General features: G+C 55.1%; 1 protein-coding gene across 2 annotated transcripts; it reads right to left on the bottom strand.

Moving 5' to 3' along the window:
- Window positions 1-4,233: 4,233 nt before the first annotated feature.
- zfand3 (zinc finger, AN1-type domain 3) lies at window positions 4,234-14,550 on the bottom strand. Of its 2 annotated transcripts, none has more exons than XM_048975226.1 (6): window positions 14,211-14,550; window positions 9,989-10,029; window positions 8,598-9,510; window positions 6,047-6,112; window positions 5,643-5,798; window positions 4,234-5,536 (listed from the first exon to the last, which is right to left on the bottom strand). In XM_048975226.1, the coding sequence occupies exons 3-6, from the start codon at window positions 8,905-8,907 to the stop codon at window positions 5,382-5,384; spliced, it is 687 nt and encodes a 228-aa protein (XP_048831183.1). In that variant the 5' UTR covers window positions 8,908-9,510; window positions 9,989-10,029; window positions 14,211-14,550; the 3' UTR covers window positions 4,234-5,381. The 2 variants fall into 2 exon arrangements, with proteins under 2 accessions (XP_048831183.1, XP_048831184.1); XM_048975227.1 differs by having other exon boundaries at window positions 8,598-8,786.
- Between the last annotated feature and the right edge of the window lie 311 nt (window positions 14,551-14,861).

Genomic DNA, 14,861 nt, shown 5'->3' with positions numbered 1-14,861 from the left:
AGCAGGAGGGGGCACGCACATCCATCTGTGATACAGGATTGGGGGGGGGGGGGTCAGTGGCCAGGCGTGGGTCACAGCAGGTAAACATGCACCCTTTGTATTGCGATGTGACGCTGGGTAAGGGAGCAGCGCAATCGCGGCCTTTTCAGGGAGCCTTTTCCATCTCGTCCTCGTCAGCCACAGGAGTATCTGCATCTCCTGTTTCTCTGAATGTATACATGTTTACACAAGCGCGCCTGCACATGCTTTTTATACATGCCTGCCACACACGAGCCTCCTATGAAGATACGTCTCTCTGCTTTGTGTTTGTTTTCATACCTGCTGCAGAAGCTCAGGGCTGGGCCCCACTGGTACCAGCTGAAAGCTGATTGGTCCCCATTGTGACGCCGCCCCTGTCACTCACTGAAGCCAAACATATCATTGGTCGGCCACACACGTCAAATACCTTAAAAGAAAACCCCTACAGGTGACTACCATTGAGGCAGTGATGCTCAGTGACACTCCATGTGTCCAGCTGTCTTTTTCTTTGGGGGGGGGGGGGAGTTTAAAGTCGACTGAGATGATCAGGAGGTGAGGACAGGGAGATCCTTCCTCCCAGCCCCCTACCCCTGGCACAGAACCCCTCCTGTATCATTCCTGCTATTTGTTAGAATTACCGTCTGTAATGTGAGATTACGGCAATGAGCAGCGAGGGGTGGCCATGGGGTCTGGGGGTGAGTGTCTCTCTCATCACCCCAGAATGCGATTGCACCAGATATCATTAGAACGTGTTACCGGTCCGGGGCATTTAACAGAATCCAGAAGGCAAAGAGATCACACCATCACCACTGTATGATGGAGAGGCACATTCATACACCTGTCTTTGCCCCAAATTCCACCCCCCCTCCCTGCTGTCTGGTTTTTTGGAGGGTGGGGGGAGGGGCAGCAGCGTTTTGTCAGACAGCGATAACTACCAGCAAGGAGGTAACTTACCCCCAGCAAGGAGCTCGCCTCAAACCAAAAGCAGCCCCTGATCATTAGCGAAGCAGGTTATGAATCAGAGGGACCCCATCCCCAAGGAGATGGCGGGGGCCCCGCTTTACCGTCGACAGGCTGCGCGTTTCAGGTCACACAGCGTGACGAATAACGAAACCTGTCTTCTACCAGCGAGTTCAAACCGTCTTGCCGTCCCTTTAAGCTGGGGGGGATTTTAGTGAAAGAGTGGGCGGAATTTAATATCTGCTACCCGGCAGATAATTATCATATAAGCCCAGAGCACAGTGCATGAAGGATGTACACACGGCACTGTGTGATTGCAGAGCTGAGCGTGAGGATACGCATTAGCCCCCTGAACCAAAAATTCACTTAAAATATCCTGCATGAAATAAAGGCGACAGCTACCCTTACAGTGCATGGAAACAGGCGGGATGCGAATAATCTCACCCCACACCTCACCCCCCGCCACCATTTGCGAGACCACGATATAACCAGATTAACTGCAGTTTGCATACACACCTGCCAGGCCAGGCCACAGCCCTGCCCCCCCCCGGCGAGCGGCCGTTCCTTATCCCAACTGCTAAACTCTCCGTGACCTCGACTAACCCTTTGCCAGCCATGGAGGTCCGGAAAGAAATAGCCCGGCTCCGGGAGAAAATTCATCTAGGAAAACAAACCGTTCCGCTGGATTGTGGAGAGACTCTGGGCGAGAAAAATCAATAACGGCGAGAGCGCAGACGGCGGAGGAGAGCGGGCCGGGCGGCGCGGAAACAGCCACAGAGCTGCGGATTAATATGAACGCGGCCCATGAAGACTGGAGTCAGGCTGGATCCCGCCTCATTCCCACACGGCTTCGGTCACTGGACTCGTTTGAGGTCTTACAGGCAGCGAGGTGGGTGCCTCACCTCCGGAACCTTACCAAGACGCCACACCCATTTTATGGAGTCACCCATCTGCATTCATCTCCAGCCTACCCTGGGATCCTCAAGGGATGCTCCACAACACACGCTTATTCCACATTTCACTAGGGTGTTTAGGAGAGCATCTCGAATCAACCACAAACACACAACCCCAGGCCCTCCATTTTATTCCCCATTTTACCTCCCTCCACCCTCCCGCGTTTACCACACGGGTGCCGGAACCCACCTGACTTCCCCCGTCCACGAGGATTCTGACAAGGACGCGTTTAAAAAACATAGCACACAAACACGCATCCTGATACCTTCGGCTGTCTTCTCTGCCTTGCTAATTAGCTGCACGTCGCTTCCGGAATTTCCCGACTAATCGCAAAAGATCATGAAAGATTTTGACCAAAAAAAAAGAAAAGAAATGAATAACGTACAGTAATACACATCCATTAGGGTGCCGAGAAACACGCTCACACCCCCCGAGGTCGTCAACCTCGTTTGAAGTTACAATGCTGGTTTTGCTGCAAGGCAACCACAGACGAATCCTGGCATCTGAGTACGGTAATTGGCTCGGGAAAGCGGGAAATGCTTTCTGGGATCCCATAGCATTTAATAAGATACACAACGACACGAGCAGTGCGGACATTAGCGTGTCAGGGATGTAATTACATGCTTGCTTTCCAAGTCACTGCAGGAAAATGTAATCAGGGTCCACTTATCGGCAAGACCACGCGGGCTACACACGGGCTACCGCTGGGCTGCCCGGACCGCTGCCCTCTGTTGCATTAGCAAATGAATCGCACCCCGGCCTTCTTCTGTTTGGCGGGAACTTCATCCGCATTGGCATCGACGCCAACAGCATCGTCAACACCATCGTTAAACAGACACCTTCCGGAAGACGCCATTAGTCTGAGAAGAAAGCCTGGATCAATGAGGAGAAAGAGCTGCCCCTTCAGATCATACACTGCTGGGAGGGGGTTCAGTCTCAAAGCCAGGCATACAGACTGATGCTACAGAATCCCGTCAAACTTGATCTACGCGCGTGCGAGTAATCTTTTCGGAGTATATTACACAAGATCATCCCAGCAACACCTACCCTTCACCTGGAACCATGGGTTACCGAGTCTTAAATCCAAAATCTGTGTCATGAATACTGCCCCCCACTGATGGGCATTGGTACCTGCACCTAAGACGGGACAGAGACGGCTGTGAGCTGGTTCCTTTGCGCCCGGAATGAACCCTCCGGGAGACTGCCGAGAGGGGGGTCCCCGTCTGGCTGATCTGGAACAGGCTGGCTGCGAGCCCAGCGTTTGAAGGTGCCGTTTGATCGAGCGTGGGTCTCCTCCCCTCACCTCTGCATGCTAAGAGAACCGCCACAGGTAAGAATAAATTACCCGGGGAAGAAGCGACCCCACAGGGCAAGACGTCACATAAAGCACACAGTTGCCGCACATTGACGCCCAAGCATGAACGCACACACAACAGAGCACTGCAACTGGCTTTCTGGATCATAAAGGTCACTCTGACCACGAGAGGACTGTCCTACTACACAGGCATATAGCCCCAATTGGAAAGCAGCCCCAGAGGCACTGACCCAGTGAGGCATCTTACCCTTGCTCAGGCTTATGGAAACAGGGGTCCCTCACACGGGACACAAACCCCAACCGGCTGCTCCCAAACCAGCGGCCCTCTCTAACCGCAGGAAGTTCAAACCAGAGGATGAGGAAAAGACCGAGGACAGGATTAGCATCCAGCGGTAACATTAGAGGTGGCGAATACAGCATTACAGCCACAAACTAATTCCCACAGGAGCCCGGCCCGATCACCACATCGGCATAAGAGAAGAACTGACTTCCCGCTTACCCCCAAGCTGCCCATGGGGGAGACACACAGAGTGCTCGGGGCAACGTTAAGAAGCATCATGAGGGGGCGGAGGTGTCATCTGCTTGCCTTTTCCCAGCGCCATTTGTCTGTTTAGTCACCAAACGCCAGACGCGGAGCGTAACAAAGAACACGCAGACCACTCTTCCTCTAATCCAGTTTATTCTCATTCAGCAAAAAGGGGAGGAAAGAACGAAAGAAAAGGAACAAAATAATAGATACAGAATAGTCTTTTTTGCCTTTTGTGTTTTTTTCTTTACAATGTTAAACTAAAAATGCGGTTCTACTCTACTGTAAGTAAATGTGAAACAATAAGAATACATGTAGCAGTTCTTTCTGGATGGGAGCTCACAGGCGTCCTGCTCCTGCACGTTTAAATTCAGATCCGAACAGAAAACAGCTTTCAAATTAAAAGCACCTGAAAACTCGCGCACTCGTGGACACCCCCCCACACCCCACCCCACCCCACCCAGGCCCCTCCCCTCATCATCACACCCTCTACTACCCCAAAGAGGAGGCGGGCAAGAGGGCGTGCAGGAATCGGAATAGCAGAGAGGTGGGAGAGTGCAGATGAGGGTGTAGGACACCTGACAGAGGAAGGGGGCACCACTGAGGAAATTAAGGCAGGGAGGGGGGGGGGCACGGCAGCCATCACTGAGAACAAATAAAGTGTTATGAGGGTGATGAGGGAGACTGGAGGACCCTGCCTGTGTGTTTGGTCTCCGCAGTCTGACACCCTCTCAGCCACTTGCCAACGGCAGCGGGTTCGAGCCAAAGAGGCCAGCCTGAGGGCCTGGCCTCGGCATCACTGGGGTGCAGAGCTTCACCCACCAGGACCAGTCCTTCTGAGCCAGAACCCAGACAGCCCCAGGCCTCCCAGCCACACCCAGCTTCTGGGATAACCCCCCCCCCCCCCCACCCCACCCACCAGTCACTCTGACACACATGCACACACACACACACACACACACACACACACACACACACACACTTGTGCCGATCAGTCTCAGTCCACCCGTAGCCCTAGAGTGCTGGCTACAGTCTGAACTGCAGATTGACAAGACCTCTCCCCCGCCCCCCCCACCAACGGAAGCATGAAGCACCAGGAGGACAGGTGGACTCCACGAGCCAGCGAGAGGCTGCTCTCCAGGTCCAACCCAAACCTGAGACAAGCAGGCGATCGTCCAGGTGACCCTGCATGACCAGAATGGGCAAGACTGCTAGTCAGGGACCCGGGGTGGCCCATGTGACATGCAGAGGGGGCAGGGCTAAGCCTGGGAAGAGGGGTGGGGACTGGAGGAGGCGGGGACTAGCAGTCCATTCCCCAGCCACCTTCCCACAAGCTCAGGGCAGCCAGCCTCAACCCCACCCCTGACCTCATACTGAAAAAAATGGGGAGCAGTTAAGGCTGATAGGTGAGGGCTGAGTGGGCAGAGGTCAAAGGTCAGGGGAGGGGTGCAGGCCGCTGTACCACATCAAAGCAGTGCCTGGCAGGAGATGCGATGTGCAGTGGGGGGGTAGTCTGAGGTGGAGAGGGAAAGGCCCCCACGATGTCATCTGTCTGTCTGTGGAAGGGGGGTGGGGCTTGGGGAGAGCGTGGGGGGTGGGGTGGGGTGTTCAGGAACACTCCTCTCCGATGCGCTGGCACGACCGGCCCACCTTGCGGTCCAACTTGACCATCTTGAGCACAGCCTCCTGCCGACCGCGGCCCAGGTGGTCGAACAGGCAGTCATGCTGCTCGGGCAGACGGTGCAGCATGCAGAACACGTGACCTGTGGGGGGGAGGGGTGAAGAGGGCAGTCACAGAACCTTCCAGAAGAGTCGCTCGGGTGACAGACTTTGGAGTTTGGGCTAAAGCAAACTCTGCTTGAGACTGACCGCAGCGACAGGAGCCCAACTCCTGCTGGACCAGCTCCAGCTTGCTCTGACAGCGGTGGCAGCGCCGCCTGCTCTTCTGCTTGGGTCCGGCTCGCGGTTCCTCGTCGTCGGGCCGTGTCCGCTTCTGCGGCGATGCCTCGCTCTCTGACCCCGAGGCTGTGGGAGGGATGGACCTCGGTTTGTCAGGACATGCCGCAGGGCCCCGGCCTGGCTAATCATGTGATCGGTGACATTCACAGTCCCAGTAATGCCCATTATTCTCATAACCCCAAACTGGAAACCAATAATTAAAATCTCCTCTATGTTAATGGCCACAGCGGACACCCCATGGACAAACCTCGCCACACTGGACAAAGTGCCGAGATCACAGATCCAGCATGTGGCTGAGAGCTGCAGCAAAGTACCTGAGTCAAAGGTCCGTTTCGTGGGCGTGGATAGCGTGCCGCAGGCAGTGTCTGTGCTGGAGATCCCTGCAAGGAAGAGACTATGAGGAGAGCACTAAAAGAGCGCAGGGGCAGCGCAAGGGCAGCGTGAGGAGAACACAAGGAGAGCGCAGGGGCAGCGTGAGGAGAACACAAGGAGAGCGCAGGGGCAGCGTGAGGAGAACACAAGGAGAGCGCAGAGGCAGCGTGAGGAGAACACAAGGAGAGCGCAGAGGCAGCGTGAGGAGAACACAAAGAGAGCAGGGGCAGCGTGAGGAGAACACAAAGAGAGCAGGGGCAGCGCAGGGGCAGCGTGAGGAGAACACAAGGAGAGCGCAGGGGCAGCGTGAGGAGAACACAAGGAGAGAGCAGGGGCAGCGCACGGACAGCGTGAGGAGAAAGCAGGGGCAGCGCACGGACAGCGTGAGGAGAACACAAGGAGAGCGCAGGGGCAGCGTGAGGAGAACACAAGGAGAGCGCAGAGGCAGCGTGAGGAGAACACAAGGAGAGCGCAGGGGCAGCGCACGGACAGCGTGAGGAGAACACAAGGAGAGAGCAGGGGCAGCGTGAGGAGAACACAAGGAGAGAGCAGGGGCAGCGCACGGACAGCGTGACGAAAACACAAGGAGAGCGCAGGGGCAGCGTGAGGAGAACACAAGGAGAGAGCAGGGGCAGCGCACGGACAGCGTGAGGAGAACACAAGGGAGAGCAGGGGCAGCGTGAGGAGAACACAAGGGAGAGCAGGGGCAGCGTGAGGAGAACACAAGGAGAGCACAGGGGCAGCGCACGGAGAACACAAGGAGAGCGCAGGGGCAGCGCACGGAGAACACAAGGAGAGCGTAGGGGCAGCGCAGGGACAGCGCACGGAGAACACAAGGAGAGCGCAGGGGCAGCGTGAGGAGAACACAAGGAGAGCGCAGGGGCAGCGTGAGGAGAACACAAGGAGAGCGCAGGGGCAGCGTGAGGAGAACACAAGGAGAGCGCAGGGGCAGCGTGAGGAGAACACAAGGAGAGCACCCGGACAGCGTGAGGAGAACACAAGGAGAGCGCCCGGACAGCGTGAGGAGAACACAAGGAGAGCGCCCGGACAGCGTGAGGAGAACACAAGGAGAGCGCCCGGACAGCGTGAGGAGAACACAAGGAGAGCGCCCGGACAGCGTGAGGAGAACACAAGGAGAGCGCCCGGACAGCGTGAGGAGAACACAAGGAGAGCGCAGGGGCAGCGCCCGGACAGCGTGAGGAGAACACAAGGAGAGAGCAGGGGCAGCGCACAGACAGCGTGAGGAGAACACAAGGAGAGCGCAGGGGCAGCGTGAGGAGAACACAAGGAGAGCGCAGGGGCAGCGTGAGGAGAACACAAGGAGAGCGCAGGGGCAGCGTGAGGAGAACACAAGGAGAGCACAGGGGCAGCGCACAGACAGCGTAAGGAGAACACAAGGAGAGCGCAGGGGCAGCGCACGGACAGCGTGAGAAGAACACAAGGAGAGCGCAGGGACAGCGTGAGGAGAACACAAGGAGAGCGTAGGGGCAGCGTGAGGAGAACACAAGGAGAGCGCAGGGGCAGCGTGAGGAGAACACAAGGAGAGCGCAGGGGCAGCGTGAGGAGAACACAAGGAGAGCGCAGGGGCAGCGCACAGACAGCGTGAGGAGAACACAAGGAGAGCGCAGGGGCAGCGCACAGACAGCGTGAGGAGAACACAAGGAGAGCACAGGGGCAGCGCACAGACAGCGTGAGGAGAACACAAGGAGAGCGCAGGGGCAGCGTGAGGAGAACACAAGGAGAGCGCAGGGGCAGCGTGAGGAGAACACAAGGAGAGCGCAGGGCATTGTCAGAGTGAAAAATCAGGCCCCAGTTTAAACTGAACTCCACTGAAGTTCGTCACTTTGCTGATTTTAATTCAGCAGAAAAGTGACGATTTTTTTCTTGCAGGTCATTATAGCCCCAAAGTGTGAGGGAGGAAGCTGGGCGCCCATCAGCCTAAGTAGATGCCATAATGTGCTGCGTGACTACAGGCCCACTGACCACAACCCCCCCTGTGACCCGGCAACGTTGGCGTTAAATCGCAGCCAGGGCAAAAGGTACCTTTTCACTAACCGGAGGGACAAGAAACAGCAGTCAGCTGGAAGCAGGCTGACGTCGCTCGCCCTGTGGTGACATTCCTCAACGGCTGCACTTCGAACAAAGAAACTTAAATGGCAGCCGCTGCTGTTTAAAGGACCCTGACTACACTTCTGCACCATCTCCAGCACTGAAGCAAGCAGCCAAAGGCACTCTCGCCATCGCGGGGTTGCTGCGCGTCTGCCAGCGGTGAGGTGCTGTTAGACGGGTAAACGGAACAGCTGAGTGCCCCCCTCACCCCCCTGAGAACAGAAGGCCATTCCAGGCGCTTATTATATTTCAGTATCGACACTCCTGATTCGGCTAATTAGGGGCTTGGATTTCAACTCGTTACTCTAATCAGACTGTCTGAGAAAACGACTGGCGGCCTCCAGAGGGGTCCGAGTATGATGGACAGCACGCCGGCGTACTCACCCTCCTGGGCAGGAGGGGGCGCCTGGCCCAAGACTTCAGGCGACGGCTCCTCGGAGCTGGAGGGCACCGACGTCAGGGATTGGCTACTGCTGCTGCTTGTCTCGCTACAGAACACTGCTGACTGGCTGCCACCAGTCCCAGGGGCGGGCTCTGGAGCGCAGTCCTCGTCCGGCTGCTTTTTCTGGACGTCTGGGGAGGGAGACAGTGGGAAACAGAGGATGGGAGGAGTGAGACCTTGGGGGAAGGGGAGGGGGACATGAGATATTTGGCAAAAGAGAGGCCTGAAGGGGAAGCGCGTCTCCCTCTCCATCGCAGGCAGACAATCTGCCTATTGACAGAGTGGCAATAAGTAGAGCTACCCCTCTGTGCGTGCAGAGAGCCGGGAGGGAGCACAACGCGAGCACCCCACACACACACGCACGCACACGCACACACACGCAAGTGCACGGTCTCACAGCCCCGCCCGCTCGTGGGGGAACTGAGATTTACAACGCATTCAGCAGCCTGACCTCAGAGGGCTTTGAGAACAAAAAAAAAAGTGTCAGTGTGGGGATGAGAGCTCAGAACAGCCCGCCAAACGGCCCGCCATCGTCCCCGTGAACCTCAGGCCACTGAGCCTGAATGGGGTCCAGCACCGGTCCAGCGGGACCGACTGCTTAGACCAAAAAATGCAAGTCTCTGGGAACAAAGTGCCCTCAGAAGACTGCGGAGCTGGAGGGGCCAGTGTCTCCGCTCCCAACTTGACACCGTCAACTTGACACAGTCACATGGTCATTTATAACCCACGCTCCACTTCAGAAGGTGACGGATTCCAGCGGGACACTTAAGCCTGCCCCAAAAGTGCAGCAATGCGAAGCCTGGCTCTCGGGCCATTTTCCCATGGGGGGGGGGTGGGGGCCACAGCCAGGGCCTCCTAGACACAAGGGAGTGACAATCAGACCCTCAAATCTCTCATCACGGCCCCACACTGTACATATTTCATTTCATATACTCTGATATCACGTAAGCTTAGGAGAGAAACGTATAGAAGTCTTTACCAGAATACCTGCTCTGATAAGTAACATTTTTGGCCATATTTGGAAAGTTACAGAACTACACACATGAGCTGTATGATCTTACAGTACGTGGATCTGGCTGCACTGCCAGGTAAAGGACACACCATGCAGCCAGTCTGGATCATTTACCCACACTGCTCCACCTAACCTCCATCTGTCCACATCTCCAGGGGCACTGGAGGGAGGGACGTACGAGATCACATGACACACAGCCCGCACCTAGCCGTGCCCTACATCCGAGGAACAGAAATAACCCCCGCCCGCCATGTTCTGGAAAACCGGCAGAGCTGCCGTCTACTGAATAGGACTCGATAGACGGGAGGACAGAAAACTTACCTGCAAAACACTTGGAGCACAGGTTCATCGTTTTGCTGGACCTGGCAAAGAGAAACCCATGCGAGAGGTTACACAACGTTCCTGCAGAGGGCGTTCCAGAGGAGCGCATTCTTCTGGCAAGGGGAGGGGGAAGGCGGGGGTATCTGGTTTAACTTGTGGAAATCTCTACGTGCATTTGTACATCACTAATTGTAAATGAAAATAACTCCACTGCAGACTTCTTAAGATGAGAGCGGAGCGTGGAGGGAGTCGCTCACACACACAGACACACAGACACACAGACACACACACACACACACACACACACACAGAGAGAGAGAGAGAGAGAGAGAAAAGGCGGCGCTGTGTGCTGATTAGGAAACAAAGAGTGCAGACTTAACCCACAAAAATCCCAACGGAGTACAAAGACGGGAAGCCTTAACATCTGGCAAACAGCAGAGAAGTAACCCTGGGCAGAGTTTAAAAAGCGAGAAACACTGGGTTACTAAAACAGCCCCTGACAAGGAAACCGCAGGCTCTTAAACTGCCACCGATGTCAAAAAAGATGACAACTGACAGTGAGATTATTCTCCGGGCCTTTTTACTGAGCTTATAAACAAGGCTCACGCACGCACGCACGCACACACACACACACACAAACACACTCATGCGCCTACATTTCCACACGGAGGGCTGCTCATCTTGTTACAGACCCTCTATTAACATCAGCATAGCTCCCCGCATGCAGCACCATCACCCCAGTCCAGTCTGCCTGCAGCATTTGTGCCTGGTCCCCCAGTTGGCCCACGACCCGCGAGTCACGGCCCCATGTTGCCCAGATCGCTTCCGACTGCAGGCCGGAAATGGCTCCGCGCAGCAGCGGCCACCCCTAGACCCAATCAGCAGTAACAGTGTGGGGGCGGGCGTCAGGCGGCGGAGATTCTAGGAGTGTGCGCTCGCTGCTTTAACTAGGCACGGGAAAGACTGACACACACAAACAGACAGGTAGCATCGCACAAAAACGCAAAGAGCAGGACGAACCCTGACGTGCCACAAAGAAACATGGGGACACCGAAGGCCACCCCCCACCCCTGGGCTACGTTATGCCTAAAACCAGCTCCCGTGGTGCCTTACTATAGCCCCGGCCGCATTGGCACACAGGAAAGCTAACCAATTCCACACTCGCAGCTCACACTTTCGCCCAAACCATTTTTAATGACACACATCTGGGTTCTTCACTGGCCTGATTCAGGTTAGGCACCCTTCTCAAGGGTCTGATGGGAGAGCCGCTCTGGGGCCCCAAACTGACAACCTACAGGTGACAAGTCCATTTTCATACCCGGATCGCTCTCTGCTGACCTACTTCCGAGAGACAGCATCGGATCTCTCATCACCGTCAAGAAAATGGCCTTTTTTTTTTCATGGATGTAAATTCGACAAATCTGGTGCACATTTCCGTAACACAAAACGTTTCCAAACACGGACGCAGGGCGACACTGTAAATATGCTATATCAGACAACTATGAGGCTTTTAAACCGGGCACCGATCTAATTGAGTCCCTGGTTACCGGAGTGGCGAGCAGTGCCAATAATGGCCCGAAAGCCTTGGTCTGCGCCAGCAGTGGTTATTTTCGGCCGTGCCCATGGAGATCATTAGTCAAAGTCAATCGGCGGTGCAGGCCCCATGTAGCTGGAGCCTTGATCTCTCCCCAGACCAATAAGCAGGCGAAGAAACAGTCGCTTCGCTGAGTACCTCCCTGCCGGACAGAGGCCACGGCCAAACCTCACCGGGGTGAGGCTGGGATCCAGTACAGGGCAGGCTGTGTGGATATTTGCGCGTCTGTTTAGCAGATCGCAAACGGGCAGGCCAAATGTGCGGTGAAATCAGAATCCACCTCGGTCGTCTCTGGTTATATTGTGTGGGTACATGCACATCCTTATCCGCACCACCCGACCCCGAAACAAAGAGCCCCACCAAAAAACAGATCAGGTGATGTTCCCACCCACCCCCAAAGGAGAGCAGGATCCACAAGGTACAGGAAGCACCTCCCAGATGAAGGAGTGCGAAGTGAGGGAGAAGAGGGAGCAGGCAAACGACTCCCCCTCCAATTCTCACCAAGCCAATCAAGCCCAGGGCTGCATGGCGATAATGAAGCCAGAGCAGGATTCATTTAGCTTCTCCTGTTAAATGTCATTCGTAATTAAGGCTCATGAGGCGGGGAGGGCACCAATCAAGTGGTCGAGGCTGCCCACGCACTCCGCCGAGAGGGGAAGGGGAGAGACAGGGTGGTGAGGCACACAGGCAAACACACAAGAATAAGTTACGGGATTCAATCCCCGGTGAGGCCCGTGACAGCGCCCCCTAGAGGCAAAGAGACACAGCCAAATTGCCCAAGCAGACCATCTGGCCACTAACGATATGGGAGAGTCATGGAAGTAACGTCGACAGCAGAATGAGAGGGAGGAACGAGAGAGGCACCCTTACACGCAGCGGCTGGCCGAAAATGGGGGGCGTCAGCTCTGCATCGGAGAGACGCACACAAAGACGCTTACATGCTCTCTGCTAATATCGGGACAGCTGAAGCCCGAGAAACAGCCCCTGGTGCTTAACCCTCACGAGGCACTAACCGTCTCAGGAGCAAGATCAGAGCAAACAGCAGGATGTAACTCAGGCACCACGGTCAAGGTACAAAAGCACTTTGGGGTTCTTTTAAAATACACTAAATTTACATTAGGAATCCTGGACGTCTTGCACAAAGGACCTGTCACTGAGAAGCTGAAATCACATGGGAATTTCCAGGGTCCTGCAGTACGGAGATGACAGAAAACACCATGGGGGGGGGGGGGGCTTTAATGTTTATTTGTTAAACCCGAAAAGGTAACTCGACATTTTGTGATAAACAAGGTTCCTAAGATCCAAAAATAGCCCTTCACTAGCAATACCACTGGTCTCCATGACTCGTAGTCCCCCACCACCCCCCCCCCCCACCTACCACTGAGCCCACAGCACCCCCCACCCCCCCAAACACCACAGCTGTGCGAACACGTCTGACCACGTACAGCCACTGCCTGCCAAGCGTGTCAAGTCAGACGCCCCACTAGTGAGACACTGTCTCCAGGTCCCTACAAGCGTCTGGCATTTATGGGATGTGCTGAACAACCCCTGGCCTCCCAGTTAATCTGCTTCACGTGTTAGTAAAGGGAAACACAGTCCCACCGGCATCAGAAGCACACCGCAGCCCCAGCTCGAGAGCCCAGTCCCTCGGTCCCACTAGGTACAAACAGCCTGTGGCAGGCCAAGGACGCCAGTGACCAGGAGGCGAGAAAACGCCTTTTAGATCCAAAGATACTGCTTTTCGCCTGTCTTTCCCAGCAGTCACACATTTTTAAAACAGAAAATAAAAACCCCATGAACAGCCAACATACAAGGTGCACAGTGACCCAAATGTTAATCCACCAAGGCGAGAAACTTAGACTATATACACTAAAGGCACTATCTGCGACCACAATCAGTGTGCAAACAGGCAGAGCCGAAACCCCACATAAGTCACCGGAGAGGCCAGTCCCTCCATGTTTGCAGTTCTTTAAAGGCTATTTCCTACAGTGAGGCGGAAACTAGAGGGCAGTTTTCGACCAGTTTGGTGTCATTAAAAGTCCACATAACCCTCGCGTTACCAAGCATTCCAGGGACGGTCTTCAAACCGTGACAGACATGGAAAACGTAAAAATAACGCAGACAAATACTAAAGTGACACTTAGAAAGGGAACAACAAACAGGACCGTGAATGAAGCTGACAGAAATCTGATTAGGGCATAATGTTTAACATATGCCTGGCGCATAACCATTAATGAGAAGGAACCGGAATTACCATATGAAATTACATACCGAAAAAATCCAGTGCTATACAGAGCAGCAGCCCGTGTGTCCGAAAAACGCCCCAAGCCGTAAGCTTTAGATATAGACACGCTGTAATATTTGACATTAAGCTGTGCCAGGGAAATAAACATTAACAAGCAACTAAAGGAGAGTAAACCCGGGCTACCCGGCCTGGTTAGAAACGGTACAGCTGATCGCAGGACACAGGCGGAGATTTTCAGCCCTATCACCCCGTAAAGGAGGAGGTCCCCCGCCCCCATCCCGGCCTAGCCGCCGATGCTTCTCCACAACAATGGGGGCTTTTCCCACCATCCTAGCCCCATAGAATTAGCAGCCCAGCCATCGCCGTGAACCCCGGCGCCTTACCCCCAGAACCCGCAAGGACAGCGGGGCGGTATGCTGGGCGGCTTGCTGCGTTCGCTGCCCGTGTCCCCCATAGCTCGAAACGGCGGGCGTAGTCAGGCGAGACCGGGGACGAGGAAGCGGCCTGTTCGCTGTGAGGAGGCTCCTCGCCCAGCCGTGGACAAAAAGAGAGAACCCTGCCTCACCAGGGGCTTTCTGGTCCAGATCACCACGGAAGGCGGAGTGCTCTCCCGAGACGAGCGGCCGTTACAAGAGAGGCAGTATGAACCGTGCGAATTCAGGGCAAATACGGCCGTGGACAGTCCGAGGGTCCGCACCGGGAGCCAAGGCCGATCAGCTGGAGTGTGGGCGCAACCAATAGCAGGATGGGGGACGCGGGGATATTGTACAAAATTTAAGCTGTTAACAGAAAGTACAGTTCACCCACAATTAAAAATACATGTGTCCTTATCAGAACTTGAGCCTTTGGAGTTATATTATGTATTAAATATATTTTCTTTGGCTATGTTCTCCGTAATCGAAAATGTGTCACCCCCCTCTGGTGCAGTGGAACTACCCATCTGATTGTGTCCGCTTGGGGCTAAGCTTTACAAAGCAAATTCAGGTTATGAAACTGTGTTCAATGCCGTTCATTTTGGCTCCGTATTTACTGTC

The sequence above is a fragment of the Brienomyrus brachyistius genome, chromosome 14, assembly GCF_023856365.1.
Source record: "Brienomyrus brachyistius isolate T26 chromosome 14, BBRACH_0.4, whole genome shotgun sequence".
In the NCBI taxonomy this organism is placed as follows: domain Eukaryota; kingdom Metazoa; phylum Chordata; class Actinopteri; order Osteoglossiformes; family Mormyridae; genus Brienomyrus; species Brienomyrus brachyistius.
The sequence above is the reverse complement of the archived record's forward strand: the minus strand, read 5'-3'. Positions and strand labels throughout refer to the sequence as shown.

Excerpts from the sequence above, each read along its gene's own strand:
- zfand3 (XM_048975226.1), bottom strand. The coding sequence starts at position 8,907 with ATGGAGAGGGAGACGCGCTTCCCCTTCAGGCCTCTCTTTTGCCAAATA. Across the intron at positions 5,799-6,046 it reads GAAACGGACCTTTGACTCAG|CCTCGGGGTCAGAGAGCGAG; the intron begins GTACTTTGCTGC and ends TCCCTCCCACAG. Across the intron at positions 5,537-5,642 it reads GTTGGGCTCCTGTCGCTGCG|GTCACGTGTTCTGCATGCTG; the intron begins GTCAGTCTCAAG and ends TCCCCCCCACAG.